Source organism: Silene latifolia, chromosome 1 (assembly GCF_048544455.1).
Source record: "Silene latifolia isolate original U9 population chromosome 1, ASM4854445v1, whole genome shotgun sequence".
NCBI classification, from domain to species: domain Eukaryota; kingdom Viridiplantae; phylum Streptophyta; class Magnoliopsida; order Caryophyllales; family Caryophyllaceae; genus Silene; species Silene latifolia.
The window spans coordinates 16,658,565-16,673,683 of NC_133526.1; the positions used below are offsets into that span (position 1 = coordinate 16,658,565).

Consider the following 15,119-nt stretch of genomic DNA (forward strand, 5'->3'; position numbering starts at 1 on the left):
ATATAATATAATACATAATGGTACGATGTAATAAATCTAATAATAAAAATGCTTACAACTTACAAACTATGATAAAATAGGTACAATTGTTAAAATTGCATGTACCATGTAAAAGAGTCATAATAATATACAATCAAGAATAACAAGGTCAGGGTTTATCCAGTGCGCATCAAAGGTAGCGGCTGCGGGTTCCCTCGTCACCAAAAAAAAAAAAAAAAAATAACAAGGTTTTTTTTTTTTTTTTTTTTTTCGAGGTTACATGACAAGATATAATTATATAATTGTAATTATTAAATAAAGTTGAGAATATAAGATGAGATTGTTACTATGCCGTAAATCGGGTAGGATCACTAGGAATCTAGGATACTAAAACTCTCTTTCACGAGTTTTTCTACACTCGAATCATCTGCGAATTTGAATCCTCTGGTTAAGTTACAACAATTTCTTAACAGTCAATCTGAGTGCTCATTGGTTCTTATATGTTAGTATTTGTGAATGGCTAATAAATAGTGTGTTATATATTTCAAATGTAACAGCAAAATCCTTAAGACTAAAGTCTCCAATACCCTACATTTGGAGGAATGAAGGAAATAGCCATTTGAGATATGGAATGAATTTGGCATATGGTGGAACAGGAGTGTTTGATACAAAAATGCCATACCCCAACATGACTACCCAAATTGATATGTTTCAAGAGCTTCTTCATCAGTCAATTTTTACGCCTCAAGATCTACAACATTCTATTGCATATGTTAGTCTTGTTGGTAATGACTACACTAATTATTTTGCTAATGGTGGCACTCTTCAGGTAATTTCTTAATCCATCCATTCTTCATTTGATAATGGTTGGGTTATTTTGGGTCAATATTTTGTCGGGTTACTTGATGTCGTTTTGGATCATTTCGAGCCCAAATTTTGCCTAAACTAAGTCATTTTGGGTCTCGGGTCATTTCTAACCACTTTAAGTCCGGGCACTTAGAGTTTATCAAGTTAAGTACAAGTCACGCTTTTCGGGTTCCAGGTCAACGTTATCGGGGCGAGTTAGCTTTCCCATGTTTACTTTTTAACGTTTGAAAATTATGTCATTTTTAACTAGACCGAGTAAAATTGACTGTATCCGATCCGACATCCGAATTGAAGACTGGAGCAACCGAACTTTGCTAATCCAAATTAACCCGAATGTTTATTGTTGCACACGGTCCATTATCCCTAGATAACTTGAAAATGGTTGACCCAAAGTGACCTGAATCCTTGCAAACTCAAAAGTCACCCGACTCAAACTGGCTCAATCAAAACCCGACCCAATTAACCCGTTTATCAGGTCTATTTATAACCGTGTCATACAAGACTCTTCGATATTACTTGGTTGTAAATTACACCCTTCGAACCTTATTTATCAGTTCTTCTCTGATCTAATTTACTTACCTTTCATCTTTATTATTTTTCTTGTATGTAACAGGATATTCAAACATTTATACCGAAAGTGGTGAACCAATTAGTGCTCAATATTGAACGCATATATAAGATGGGAGTGAAGAAAATATTAGTAACAGGTTTACAACCATTGGGATGTCTTCCTCAATCCACATTTCCTACGTTATTTAAAGAATGCGATAATGCATCCAATACCGCAACTCAATTCCATAATCTATTGTTGCAACAAGCTGTTGCCAAGCTTAACAATCAGACTGCTAGTGGCTCAACGTCTTCTCCTTTTGTCACCATTGACTTGTACAAGGCCTTCTCATCTATCATTCAACCACCTATGGTTGAACAAAGTAAGTTATTTAACTTTTTAACTATTTTTATCATTTTTTGTATCACGGATTCTGAAATAATACAGTTATTTTCTATAGAATCATTATATTGATGTCGATAAAAAAAAGTTTTTCTACAAATGGTTGTCTTACCGTATAAGACCGTCTCACACTATTTTAACCTTTTTTTCATAAACCTCGAGCTAGGGCTTGACTAAAAAATCAACAATCATATTTTAATAACGTCAATAAAAAAATGAAATCAATATTAATTTGGAAATTATATATAGTGGTTTTAATTATCGGGAGGCATTTGTATCAAAATATTATACTCTGACTCCAGTAAGAGCTAATTTCACATTAAACTGATTCGATAAAAGTTTAATTAAACCCGAGACCATAACTTGTTTGTTCATGGCTTAACTCATCCAAATAAACATTTAATATTTTTTTGACAAGGAGTCATTATTCTCACGGATTATGTATACCCTAAAATTTAATTCAATACAACGAATTCAAGTGAATACATATATAAAATAAAAATGTACTCGTATCATTTTGATTTTGATAATAATAATAATAATATAAATGTGGTTTTCTAACATATGCATATGTTTATGATTATGCAGGCAATTCAGTGTTCAAGAACCCATTAGTACCATGTTGTACGGGTTTAAATTCAACATACTATTGTGGAAGCGTGGATGAAAATGAAAATAAAATGTATACAGTGTGTTCAGATCCTAAATCATATTTTTTCTGGGACTCTGCACACCCTACACAGGCAGGATGGAAAGCCATAACTCTTTCACTACAATCCACTATACAACAACTACGTTACTAATACTACTCATGTATGTACGGAGTAATAATATTGTCACAAGTTTTCTATTGTGTGCATTGATGTTTGTATATACAAAAAGGATTGATTATCAAGAAAGAATTTATTTGTCAAAGTTATTGGAAACTTGCTTGGATCCATTAGTGAGGCTGACTGTGACTATGTAGTACAATTTACTAATGACCTTTGTCTCATACAGGACCGTTCTATGAGGACGATAATTGGAGCCGGTGAACTAAATGATGGACTGTTTTTGCTTTCTTCAATAAACCCGCCCTCTTCGGTGAATTCGGTTGGCACGGCTGGGGAGTATAACTTGTGGCACCGTCGACTTGGTCATCCAGGAGATAATGCGGTTAAATTTATTTCTTTCGCTCGTAATATTTCCTTTAATCGTAGTGTGGCGTGTGATGTATGCCATATTGCTAAACAGACTCGCTCTAGTTTTCATTCTAGCGATAACATTGCTTCTGAGATTTTTCAATTAATACATTGCGATCTTTGGGGGCCTTATCGTACACCTTCTACCTGTGGTGCCAAATATTTTTTGACTATTGTGGATGACTGTTCACGCTCCGTCTGGGTATATTTATTGCTTGCCAAAACAGAGGTTACGACTTTATTTATGCATTTTTTGTCGATGGTTCAGACTCAGTTTTCTAAACAGGTGAAGGTGGTACGCAGTGATAACGGAAATGAGTTTAATCATATGGCCGATTATTTTTTGCAAAATGGTATACAATTTCAAACGTCTTTTGAAGAAGGAGAAAATGATGCGGGAACAATGTCGAGCTCTAGCGCACTCTTACTTAACACTGATCCGAATCCTTATTTTGGCGCTAGAAGAAATGCTAGCTATGTCACAATGATAAGTTGGACGTCGAGCTCTAGCTGATCCGAGAAGTACCGTCCAAGAAGTGTCGTCCAAGAAGAGTGCCGCCCAAGTGAGAGGATGATTTTAGTCTTCCTCATCTAGTTTTTCTCACCTAGTTTTTTACAAAAATCTAGCATATTTTTTCTACATAGTTTTAAATAATGCCTTGGAGCCCAAGCATGCTTAGGAAATTGCCCCTAGAATTTAATGTTGCCTTGTAGCCCAATCACATCTTTTACTATATAAGGATCAAGCCTCTCTCATTTGTAATCATCCAATTTTCAGAAATATAAACCCAAGTGTAGAGATTTTCTCTCAAACTTTGAACGCTTGCGAGTGTTCTTGTCTTCCTTGCGAGGTCGGCGCCTTATTTCATCCTTGTTTACTGTGTGTTCTTGGTTGAAATATCCTTTATTTCCTTCCTTGTTCCTGTGTGGTCTTGGTTGGAGATTTCAGTTTTAGTTGAGTTATCTTGCGAGGTTTCTTAGCTAATCCATATCCATTTTATTTAACATTTTCCGCTGCAATTTGAACTCATAAAACACCAAAAATATCACTCACAATACTTTACCAAATCAGGCCTTTTCGTGTCTAACATTCACACCGATTTGGTACCCGGTTTTACATCAAATTGGTATCAGAGCTTCGGCTCTTGATTTTCCATAAGCAAGACGATCCATTGCTAGTGTTGTTATCTTGAAAAAAAAATTTACTGTTCACGTCTGGTAATGTTCACCCGTGAGAAAAAAAGAAAAAGAAAAAAGATGTCTCATGATGGTTCATATCAAGAACCATGGGAGGAACGTATGGATTACTTAACAAAACGAATGGCACAAATGAATTACAAGATTGATCAGATTTGTAATCATACTCTTAGAAAGAAGGGGAGGAGGCACGTTGAAAGTTCAAATTCCGATGAGAGTCATCATTCCATTCCTGAACCAAGGAGGAATAATGATGATGATCGTGGATTAAAACTTGATATCCCGGAGTTTGAAGGGGAACTTGATGCTGAAAATTCCTCGATTGGGTGAGACAAGCAGAGAGAGTCTTTGAATATAAAGGCTATGATGAACACAGGCAATTCAAGGTTGCTACCTTGAAAATGACCAAGTATGCATCCTTGTGGTATGAGAACCTTAAGAAGCAAAGAAGGCGTGAAGGAAAGAGTAAGATTGAGACTTGGAATAAGTTGAAGAAGCACTTGCAAAAACGCTTCATGCCAAGAGACTATGAACAAGAGCAGTACTTGAAGCTTACATTTCTTTCTCAAGGTAATTTAAGTGTGACTGATTACATTAAGGAGTTTGAAAGACTAATTATGGTGTGTGACCTTGAGGAACGGGAGGAGATGCAAATTGCTCGATTCATTAAGGGTTTGAGTCCTTCATTGGCCCAACGAGTTGAAGTTCAGAATTTCCTTGATTTTAATGATGTGTGTAAGCTTGCTCTTAAGTTTGAAAAGCAGGACAAAGGAAAGAAATCCGTGGTTGCTCGTGATGGTTCTAAGGGTGTTAATCCTTTTTATAAGTCAAGCGCTACATCATCGTTCAATAAGGAAGCCAAAAAGGAAGAACCTAAAGACAAAGGCAAAGGAGTTGCTACTGATTTCAAAGATATGCTTGCTAGGAGATGCTTTAAGTGCCAAGGTTATGGACACATTGCTAACGAATGTCCCCAAAAGAGAGCGCTTACTCTTCAAGAGTTAAGTGAGATTACTCCATGTTTCGTGGTGACAAATGAGACGGAGGTCAATTCTGTCCAGAACGATGGAGATGAAGAAGATGATGAGGTTCACACTCATATTGTCGAACCATCATATGACACTGATAAGGAGATGTTCGTGGTGAGAAACTTGCATATTCAATCCACACAGATTGAAATGGAGCAACGTGAGCAGATTTTCCATGCTCGTTGTAAGGTGCATGGTAAGACTTGCAATTTGATTATTGATAGTAGGTCTTGCACAAATGTGGTTGCTACGGAATTGGTGGATTCCTTTAAGCTTGAGACTCGTAATCACCATAAATCATATATGCTGCATTGGTTGAATGAAAACATTGGGATTAAAGTCAAGAAACAAGCTTTAGTTTCATTTGTTATGGGTCCCTATGAAGATGAAGTATGGTGTGACGTGTTACCCATGAGTGCAAGTCATATTCTATTGGGACGACCATGGCAGTTTGATAGAGAAGTTGTTCATCAAGGAAGGGATAACATTTACATTGTTAGTAAGGGTAAAAACAGATTCCACTTGAAACTCTTGTCACCTAACAAAGTAAGGAAGAAAAATGAGAATTTGTTTATGAATGCTAAAGAATTTGTTGAAGCATTAGAACAAGGGGAACAAGCTTATGTTCTTATGGTTCGAGATGTGGAAGAAGGAATTGGAGTTCATGACGAGACTGTCCAAATGTTGTTGAATGATTTTGGTAATGTGTTCCCGGAAGAGTTGTCACTTGGATTACTTCTTAAGCGTGGCATAGAGCACCAAATTGATCTTATTACAGGAGCTACACTTCCAAGCAAACCAGCCTATCGATGCAATCCAGAAGAGGCTAAAGAGTTGCAAAGACAAGTGCAAGAGTTGATTGATCGAGGCTATGTGCAAGCGAGTCTTAGTCCTTGTGCCGCACCTGCTCTTTTGGTACCCAAGAAGGATGGGACATGGCGTATGTGTATTGATAGCCGAGCGGTGAACAATATTACAATCAAGTATCGCTTTCCTATGCCGAGGCTAGATGATATGCTTGATGAGTTGAATGGAGCTCGTGTGTTCTCGAAAATTGATCTTCGAAGTGTTTATCATCAAATGAGGATTCGAGAAGGTGACGAATGGAAAACAGCCTTCAAAACAAAGCAAGGGTTGTATGAGTGGCTTGTTATGCCATTTGGGTTATGCAATGCTCCTAGTTCTTTCATGCGGCTGATGAATGAGGTCCTAAGGCAATTTCTTAATAAGTTTGTTGTTGTTTATCTTGATGACATTCTTATTTACAACAAAAATAAGGAGCAACACTTGGAACATTTGAGAAAGGTGTTTGAGAAGTTAAGAGAACAAAAACTTTATGGAAAGCTCGAGAAATGCATGTTCATGGTGCCTAGTGTGACCTTTCTTGGTTATATCGTTGGAGAAGAAGGGGTGAGCGTGATCCTTCAAAAGTGGAAGCAATTCAATCGTGGCCTATTCCTAAAACAACTACCGAGCTAACAAAGAAAGGAGAGTTTGTGTGGAATCCAAGTGCACAAAAGGCATTTGATGAGATCAAAGATAAGATGTGTTCAACACCTATTCTAGCTTTGCCCAACTTTGACAAATTGTTCGAAGTTGAATGTGACGCTAGCGGAGTTGGAGTTGGAGCTGTTCTAATCCAAGAGAAACGACCTATTGCATTATTTAGTGAGAAATTGGGTGGTGCAAGGCTGAAGTATTCTACCTATGACAAGGAGTTCTATGCGATTGTGCGAGCACTGGATCATTGGGCTCATTATCTTCGCCCAAAACCATTTGTTCTGCATTCTGATCACGAGGCTCTAAAGCACATTCATGGACAGCAAAAGTTGAATGCAAGACATGCCAAATGGGTAGAGTTCCTACAATCCTTTACCTTTTCTTCAAAGTATAAAATGGGAAACTCTAATGTTGTGGCTGATGCGCTTTCGAGGAGGCATTGTTTGTTTGTTGCACTTGATGCGAGGTTACTTGGATTTGAGCAATTGAAGGAATTATACAAAGATGATCCTGATTTTTCAAATGAACTTATTAGTCCTACTAATTTGTTCTCGGTGCAAGAAGAATATTTGTTCAAAGTAAACAAGCTTTGTATTCCTAAGAGCTCAATTCGAGAGCGCTATTGGTTAGAGAAGCACATGGAGGAGCATTGGCTGGACACTTTGGCGTCAATAAGACTTATGATATCCTTGGAGAGCACTTCTATTGGCCTAAGATGCTCAAGGATGTGCAAGATGTGATATCAAGGTGTGCTACATGCCAAATATCGAAAAGTTCATTCACTAAGGGCCTTTACACTCCCTTACCAGTTCCTACACAACCATGGAACGAGGTAAGCATGGATTTTATTGTTGGGTTACCACGAACTCAAAGAGGTAAAGATTCAATCATGGTGGTGGTTGATCGATTCTAAAAAATGGCTCATTTCATACCATGTCACAAAATTGATGATGCTTCTAAAGTTGCTGAGTTATATTACAAGAAAGTTGTTCGTCTACATGGCATTCCTAAAACTATTGTTTCCGATCGAGACACTAAGTTTTTAAGCTACTTTTGGAAGACATTGTGGCATTTGGTTGTTACTAAGTTGTTGTTTAGTACTTCTCACCATCCCCAAACTGATGGTCAAACAGAGGTGACAAATCGAACTCTTGAAAGTTTGTTACGAAGTTTAGTGAGTAAGAGCACAAAGGATTGGGATGTGAAGTTGGCACATGCTGAGTTTGCCTATAATCGTACACCGTCTATGACTACTGGCCGTGCACCATTCGAGATCGTTTATGGGATAAATCCTTATCTCCCTATTGATCTTATTTCTATTCCAAAGAAGGAAATGGTAAGTTTTGAAGCTAAGGAAAGACAAGCTGCATTCTTGCGTACTTGTGAGCAAATCAAAGCTCAAATTGAGAAGGCTAATGCAAGATACAAGGAGAAAGCTAATAAACATCTAAAACAACCTACATTCAAGGTGGGAGATCTTGTTTGGTTACATCTTCGCAAGGAGAGGTTTCCCTCGAAGCGAAAGAACAAGTTAATGCCAAAGGCCGATGGTCCATTTCGAGTGCTTGAGAGCTACGGTGAAAGTGCTTACAAAATTGAACTCCCTGATGAATATGGTGGTATAAGTGCTTCTTTCAATATTGGTGATCTATCTCCATACTTGAATGATGAAAATTTGAGGACAAATTCTTTTGAAGAAGGAGAGAATGATGCGGGAACAATGTCGAGCTCTAGCGCACTCTTACTTAACACTGATCCGAATCCTTATTTTGGCGCTAGAAGAAATGCGAGCTATGTCACAATGATAAGTTGGACGTCGAGCTCTAGCTGATCCGAGAAGTACCCTCCAAGAAGTGTCGTCCAAGAAGAGTGTCGCCCAAGTGAGAGGATGATTTTAGTGTTCCTCATCTAGTTTTCCTCACCTAGTTTTTTACAAAAATTTAGCATATTTTTTCTACATAGTTTTAAATAATGCCTTGGAGCCCAAGCATGCTTAGGAAATTGCCCCTAGCATTTAATGTTGCCTTGGAGCCCAAGCACATCTTTTGCTATATAAGGACCAAGCCTCCCTCATTTGTAATCATCCAATTTTCAGAAATATAAACCCAAGTGTAGAGATTTTCTCTCAAACTTTGAACGCTTGCGAGTGTTCTTGTCTTCCTTGCGAGGTCGGCGCCTTATTTCATCCTTGTTTACTGTGTGTTCTTGGTTGAAATATCCTTTGTTTCCTTCCTTGTTCCTGTGTGGTCTTGGTTGGAGATTTCAGTTTTAGTTGAGTTATCTTACGAGGTTTCTTAGCTAATCCATATCCATTTTACTTAATATTTTCCGCTGCAATTTAAACTCATAAAACACCAAAAATATCACTCACAATACTTTACCAAATCAGGCCTTTTCGTGTCTAACATTCACAACGATTTGGTACCCGGTTTTACATGTAACACCCGCGAATTTCCCATTTTGACAATTAAAATTTATTAAACCGTTTAATAACTTTATTATATATTTTTGAATTATTCAATTTAATTAATTTTATGTCAAACACGATTTTTATAAACGTATTATATAAAAGCCCATTTTTATAAAAGTACGTATTATTAAATATTATTTTTGAGACATAATTTATATAAGAATAAATGTATACATATTTTTGGTCGGACAGTAATAATAAGAGAAAATTGTTGATTACAGCCTTTTAAAAATCACTTTTTGAAAATTACAGCCTTATAAATTTTTTTTTGAAAATTACATCCAAAATATTACTTTTCTTCTAAAATTGCACCAACTTGAGGTTTTTGGTGAATTTTGATGATGTTTTTATGATGTACCCTTTATTATTTGAGAGCCTACTTACCCAGATTTCTTACCTCTCCTTAACACAAACCAATTAATCACCCCAAACATCATAAAAACATCATCAAAATTCACCGGAAACCTCAAGTTGGTGCAATTTTAGAAGAAAAGTAATATTTTGGATGTAATTTTCAAAAAAAAAATTATAAGGCTGTAATTTTCAAAAAGTGATTTTTAAAAGGCTGTAATCAACAATTTTCTCTAATAATAATAATCTCTATCTTAATTTCCGTCTAGCTATAGACCGTCACATTTCACTTTGTACCTTCTTTGAACCGGACCAGCCAGAATTCGACAACACATCACACTCACCTAACATCCTACACTCTACTTTTAAAATATCTCTATTATTATTATTATTATTATTATTATTATTATTATTATTATTACTATTATTATTTGTGGTTATCACTAGACTCCCGCAACCTACTCCATGCCATCTTCTTTCTTTCCTTTTTTCGTCTTTTTCCTTTAAACAGCAACAACAGCGAAGCAGCATCAGCAATGGCACGCACCATTTCCGTCTCCTTCTACCTCCATTGTCTCCCTTATTTCTCAACCAAATTCCCTAATGTTTACACCATTAGCTTCCCCTGTTTGTTCTTCATCTTTTGAGGTAAGAAAGGACCCTGCTTTCTTCCAAAAACCGCGACTGTCGTCCTTCTTAAGGCTCTAATCTCGTACTAATTCCTTTCGTCTTCGTGTTTAGGGAAAGCTTTGACGACTCAAGATGATTTTGAATCGAAATCGTGCTCATTAAAGAAGTTATAAGGTAACGGTGATAGGTTACTCGACAATGAGTCGATATTTTCGTCCTTCTTACTCGATCTTTCCTTATTCATTGCAAAGTTTGAGTCTTTTCTGAGTTTCTCGTGTAAAAAGTCGAGTTTTCAGGTTTGTAGTTAATTTCCATGGTTGTCGCGAGTTTCGAACTAGATGGGTGCTTGGTTTTCTTTCGAGTACGTGTTTGTGTCCTTGTTGATTTCCATTTACTGGTTTTATTCACGGTTAAACGGGTGGTCTTCACTCTCTGTGTAGCTGGTTCATTCCGTCTCAACCCGGGTTTATACTCGCCTTGATGGAACGAAATTTAGTTGCTCGAAATTCTGGGTTGCAACCGAGTGGACTGGTTTTCTCTTCTGTATTGGGACTGTCGAAAGGGGTGGTCGTTCGGGGCAGGTGTTTAGGCTCGGCGTTAATGTGTCTTGGCTCTGCTTTTGGACCGTTTTCGAGTCGGGTTTTGGAGAGGGGTGAAGGGTGGTGGTAGGTAGTCGAGTAGTGGTGGTGTCGGGCTGCACATGGCACACTTTTAGGCGGGTCGGGTGGCCTGGACAGTGGCTGGGAAAGGGTGTATGTATTCGTATAATATCCGTCTTGAGCTCGTCTCGTTTGAGTTGTTGTTACATGATAGTTGTGGCGTGGAAGGATTACTCCTTGAGTCGTGGATATCGTTGTCCTTGGCACAAACTTGGGTTTTGTTCCGGGTGTAATTCCAGAGCAAGTATCGTTACCACCCGTGGCTTGTAGAATAATGTCTTGAGTTGAACCCTCCTTGTCTTTATCGTTCCTCTCGGCCTCTCCTGCAACAATGAACGAACTGAGGGCTTGGCTTTGCGCCAAGCGTACTCACTCCGACGCTCAAGTCAGTAAACTTAAAGGATTAAGTTGTGTTACTTGGCTAGGTATATATTGTAGAGAGATAAGGAAGATATTACCAGATGAATAGTGTATTTAGGTTTTGTTGTGGGATTCGTTGGATGCTTTCCTCAATGAAGGTTGAGGAGTATTTATAGGCTTTCACCTTTTGTCACGTAGTGGCCAAGTGGCCAAGTGGCTATCAGGTGGAAAGACCGTTCTACCCTCGGCCGATGGACCTATGGCAGGCCGGCCGAGGGTCCTGGATGTGAGTACGCGGATATGTGCCCCGGCTGGCTAGTTGTCAGGCCGTGACCCAGGTGACAGGCCGATGGGCTGCATCGGCTAAGCCCACTAAGTCGTTGACTTGCTGTGGATATCTTTGACCTTGCTCAGTGTGTTGACTTGGTCAGAGGTGCAGAATATGCCCCATCAATTTGCCCCCAGCGTAGTCTATGCCGTGGTATGGGCTCCGATGTATACTGAGCATATATTCTGCACCAAGTAAATTTCGCAAATTTTCTGTATCGGTGTCTTCTTGTGTATCGGCGGGGCTCTTGTTAGGCCGTACCATATACCATATCCCCCCTCCACATGGATGCGTAAAGGGTATCCGATGTGGAAAAGAACATGACGCTGGCCGAGACCAGGGCTGAGAGTGTCGGTTGACTTTGATTGCCCCCGGCCGGTGCTTCCTGGCTTGGTCGATCGGTAGCCGGCGGAGACTGGATACCTAGGAGTTTGTGGGAGATGAACAGTCGAAGAGATGTGAATAGGCGTGTTGAAGACGCTTGGTCACTGTTGCATTGATTGACATTCAACTGTTGCGACGATTGACATCCCGCGGTTGCATGCTTGACACGTGTGCGTTCGTTGGTTGGTTGACGCTTCATGGGCTGTGCCCTGATTGGTCCTTCTTCATGGGCTTTTCCCTATAAATAGGGCAGTTATTCCGTGATTTTGGCCTCCATTTTATTTTCGAAAATTTTCCCCAAAATCTTCATCTCTCCAAACTTTCAAGGGTTGTCTTTGTCTTCTTAAGCTTCGGAAAATTTGATCCGGCGAGTGTTTTTCTTTTAAGGTAAACAAGCAAACTTTTTATTTTCTTGCTAGTAATTTTTGTGAATCATGTCTTCTGCTGATGCTGGACCTAGTAAACCTGTGTCGGGGGGCCCTAGGTCTCCTTCTCCTGAAGTTGATCCTCAAATTCTGGAGGAATGGGAGGATTCTGACTCTTTTGGTGATCTTGGTGATGATTTTGGTGATGATGCGGAAAGGTCTCGTCTTAGTGAGGGGAGACGGTACGTCATGGATCACGGCTATGTCTGTAAGATCCACCTTGATCGTGCTTGGTCTTGTAAGCTTGCCCGTTGTTCCGGCGGGAAACTTCTCGAGGATCATTTTTTCTTTGGTAGGGGATACGAAATTGTTATCCCCGAGGAGGGTCAGCCGTATCTTTGCCCTCCGTCGGGTCGATCTTGGCGTATACCTGCGGCATTTGGAGTACGGGCTCCGGTTTCCGCTGAATGGGTACGTTATGGCCATAATTAGAGCCATGAACGTTGCTGTTGCCCAACTGCACCCGCTGGCCATGAGGACCATAATTGGTTTTGTCTGGCTTTGTCTTTTTAAGGGAGAGGCTCCGACGGTGGATTTATTCCGCCGGCTTCATCATCTCAAACCGTCACTTTCTGGCCGTGTTGGATGGTACAGTGTACAAACGGAGCAGGGTTATGTCTCTGCCGACAAACCCTCTTCTTGCAAGGACTGGCAAGGTCGGTGGGTGTATGTTAAAGTGCCGGAGGACTATCCGCGCCCCGCTCCTTCCAAAGATCGGTTAATTTGCGGTGTGAGACTAGGGCGGAGCATGACAGATGGGTCACTCGGAAGCATCTTAAAATGGATGCTGGCAGGGTCCTTCTTAAGGAGGATGAGAGGCTGGCAATGAGGCTCTTTGAGGTGGACAAGAGTGGGATGCCGAAAAGATGGATTCCCCCGACGCAGATCATTCTTCAGGATGAGCCGCTGTGCTATGTCGGCCTCATACCGGCCCTAGCACGGGGTGAGTGGGGTCGGTGTGAGGCCCACCGCCGCTCTCAATGTTTCTTTATTTTCGAACTTCCGATTCATTTCTTCTACTTGACTCTTGCTTTGTTTCTTTTGCAGACCACTTTGGACCGGACCTATCTGAGGATCTTCTTCGGAGAATGGGGCTGCACAAGGATAAAACCGTTGCTAACTTGCACCCCAAAGCTCTAGCCCATGACCGCAGGATGTCGCCGAATGACCTTATGGATCAGCGGCTGAAGGTCTTGAGCAAGGAGGAGGCGCAGGCGAGGGTTGTTAGCGGCGTGGTACGTCGGACGCGGAAAACAAGGTCTTGGCGGCACCGGCGTCGACACCGGTTCCAACCCCCATCCCCTCCCCTAAGAAGGTGGAGATTGTTAATATTCCCGATGAGGGGGATTCGACGACGGAGGGATCTCCCTAATCCGTAAGAGGAAAGGGACGCTTCTACCGCCGGGCAAGGAAGTGCCTTCTTCGGTCAAGAAGGCCAAACATGGTACCTATCTAGCTTGTGGCTTAAATTTAGCCGAACCATTAGGTGTTTCGATAAGTTGATGTTGATACTGATGTTTTAATTGAATTTCTACGGACCCGGCCCATGCGATCGGCTATCGCTCACGTTAGGCGGCGGGCGGTGGGGTCCTCTGCACAGGTTGGTGATCAAGGCACCACCGTCAACCCTTCATCCTAGAAGGCTTTTGTCTCCCAGCCCGCAGCTAGTGGTCAAATTGTCACCACCGTCCCTTCATCCCAGAAGGCTTCCGTCTCCGAGCTTATAGAGGAGGGCACGAAGCTAATTAGGGAGCTGGCGAGGTGGAATGTGGTTACCGGTGCTCGTCTCATGGAGCAAGAGAAGGCCGTGGCTCGGGCTGTTCATGAGCGTAATGCCACTAAGCGGTGGGCGCATCGGCGAAGTTGGGTCTCCTTAATGAGCGAGGCTCGGGGTAGAAGGCGAGAAAGCGCTCTTGGGCGAGAGAAAACGTAGGGAGGACGCTGAAAAGGAGGTCCTTCTTTGAGAGGGCTAAAACCGAGGCTGCGGCCGCCGAAGGCTGCGGAATCGTTTGAGGAAATGTGAGCTCGCTCAGGGGCGCGCCGACCTCTACCTCAAGCAGAGGAACGAGTCCCGGGACCTGTTTAAGGCTCAGGCGGAGGTGGTTCGGGGCAGAGATGCCATCATCAAGCAAAAGGAGGCGGACATCGAGATGCTGCAAACCGACATGCTTCCCAAACTGTGCGCCAAGTTCCGGGATTTGGCCGAAGATGCTGCTAGGGAAGTTATCGGGGAGCTTTTCCCTCTTGATGGTTCCTTCCCGTGGGGCAGGTTCGACGCGTTGCTTGATGACAAGCTCGAGGCTAAGGAGAAAGCCGCGGTGGAGGAGGCCAAGGAGGCGGTGAAGGCAAAGATGGAGAGGGAGGCGGCCGCGGAGAAAGCAGCTCTTGCTGAGAGGGCTCGGGTGGCTAAGGAAGAAGCCGAAAGGATGAGGGCAACTGAGGCTGCCGAAGCCAAGGCTGAGGCTGCTAGAATAGTCATTTGGGTTGCCCGCTGAAGAAGATGCGGCTTGATGAGAACAAGTTTACAGCAGATCTGTTTCAGCTCCTCACATGCTACCATGTGTTGCTTGATGAGAACAAGTTTACAGCAGATCTGCTTCGGCTGTCCGGGGGCCAGTTGCTCAGCCCTTCCTCCCGTTATCTCTTTGTACGTGAACATAATAGTAGGTTTTTTTTTTTTTTTTTTTTTTTGTACAACCTCGGTAGGTTGCCTTTCGACTTATCCCTGTGGGGAGCGCCGTCGTCTGCATTCTTTTCACTTGTAACCTTGTAATTTATCTTCTAATAATAATTCGTTTCCTTCGCCTC

General features: G+C 41.2%; 1 protein-coding gene across 1 annotated transcript; it reads left to right on the forward strand.

Annotated features, from left to right (window-relative positions):
* The first annotated feature begins 4,577 nt into the window (after positions 1 to 4,577).
* LOC141641168 (uncharacterized) lies at positions 4,578 to 6,683 on the forward strand. Its single transcript, XM_074449842.1, has one exon. The coding sequence runs from the start codon at positions 4,578 to 4,580 to the stop codon at positions 6,681 to 6,683; it is 2,106 nt and encodes a 701-aa protein (XP_074305943.1).
* The last annotated feature ends 8,436 nt before the right edge of the window (positions 6,684 to 15,119 follow it).

Coding starts and splice junctions, on each gene's coding strand:
- LOC141641168 (XM_074449842.1), top strand. CDS start 4,578: ATGACCAAGTATGCATCCTTGTGGTATGAGAACCTTAAGAAGCAAAGA.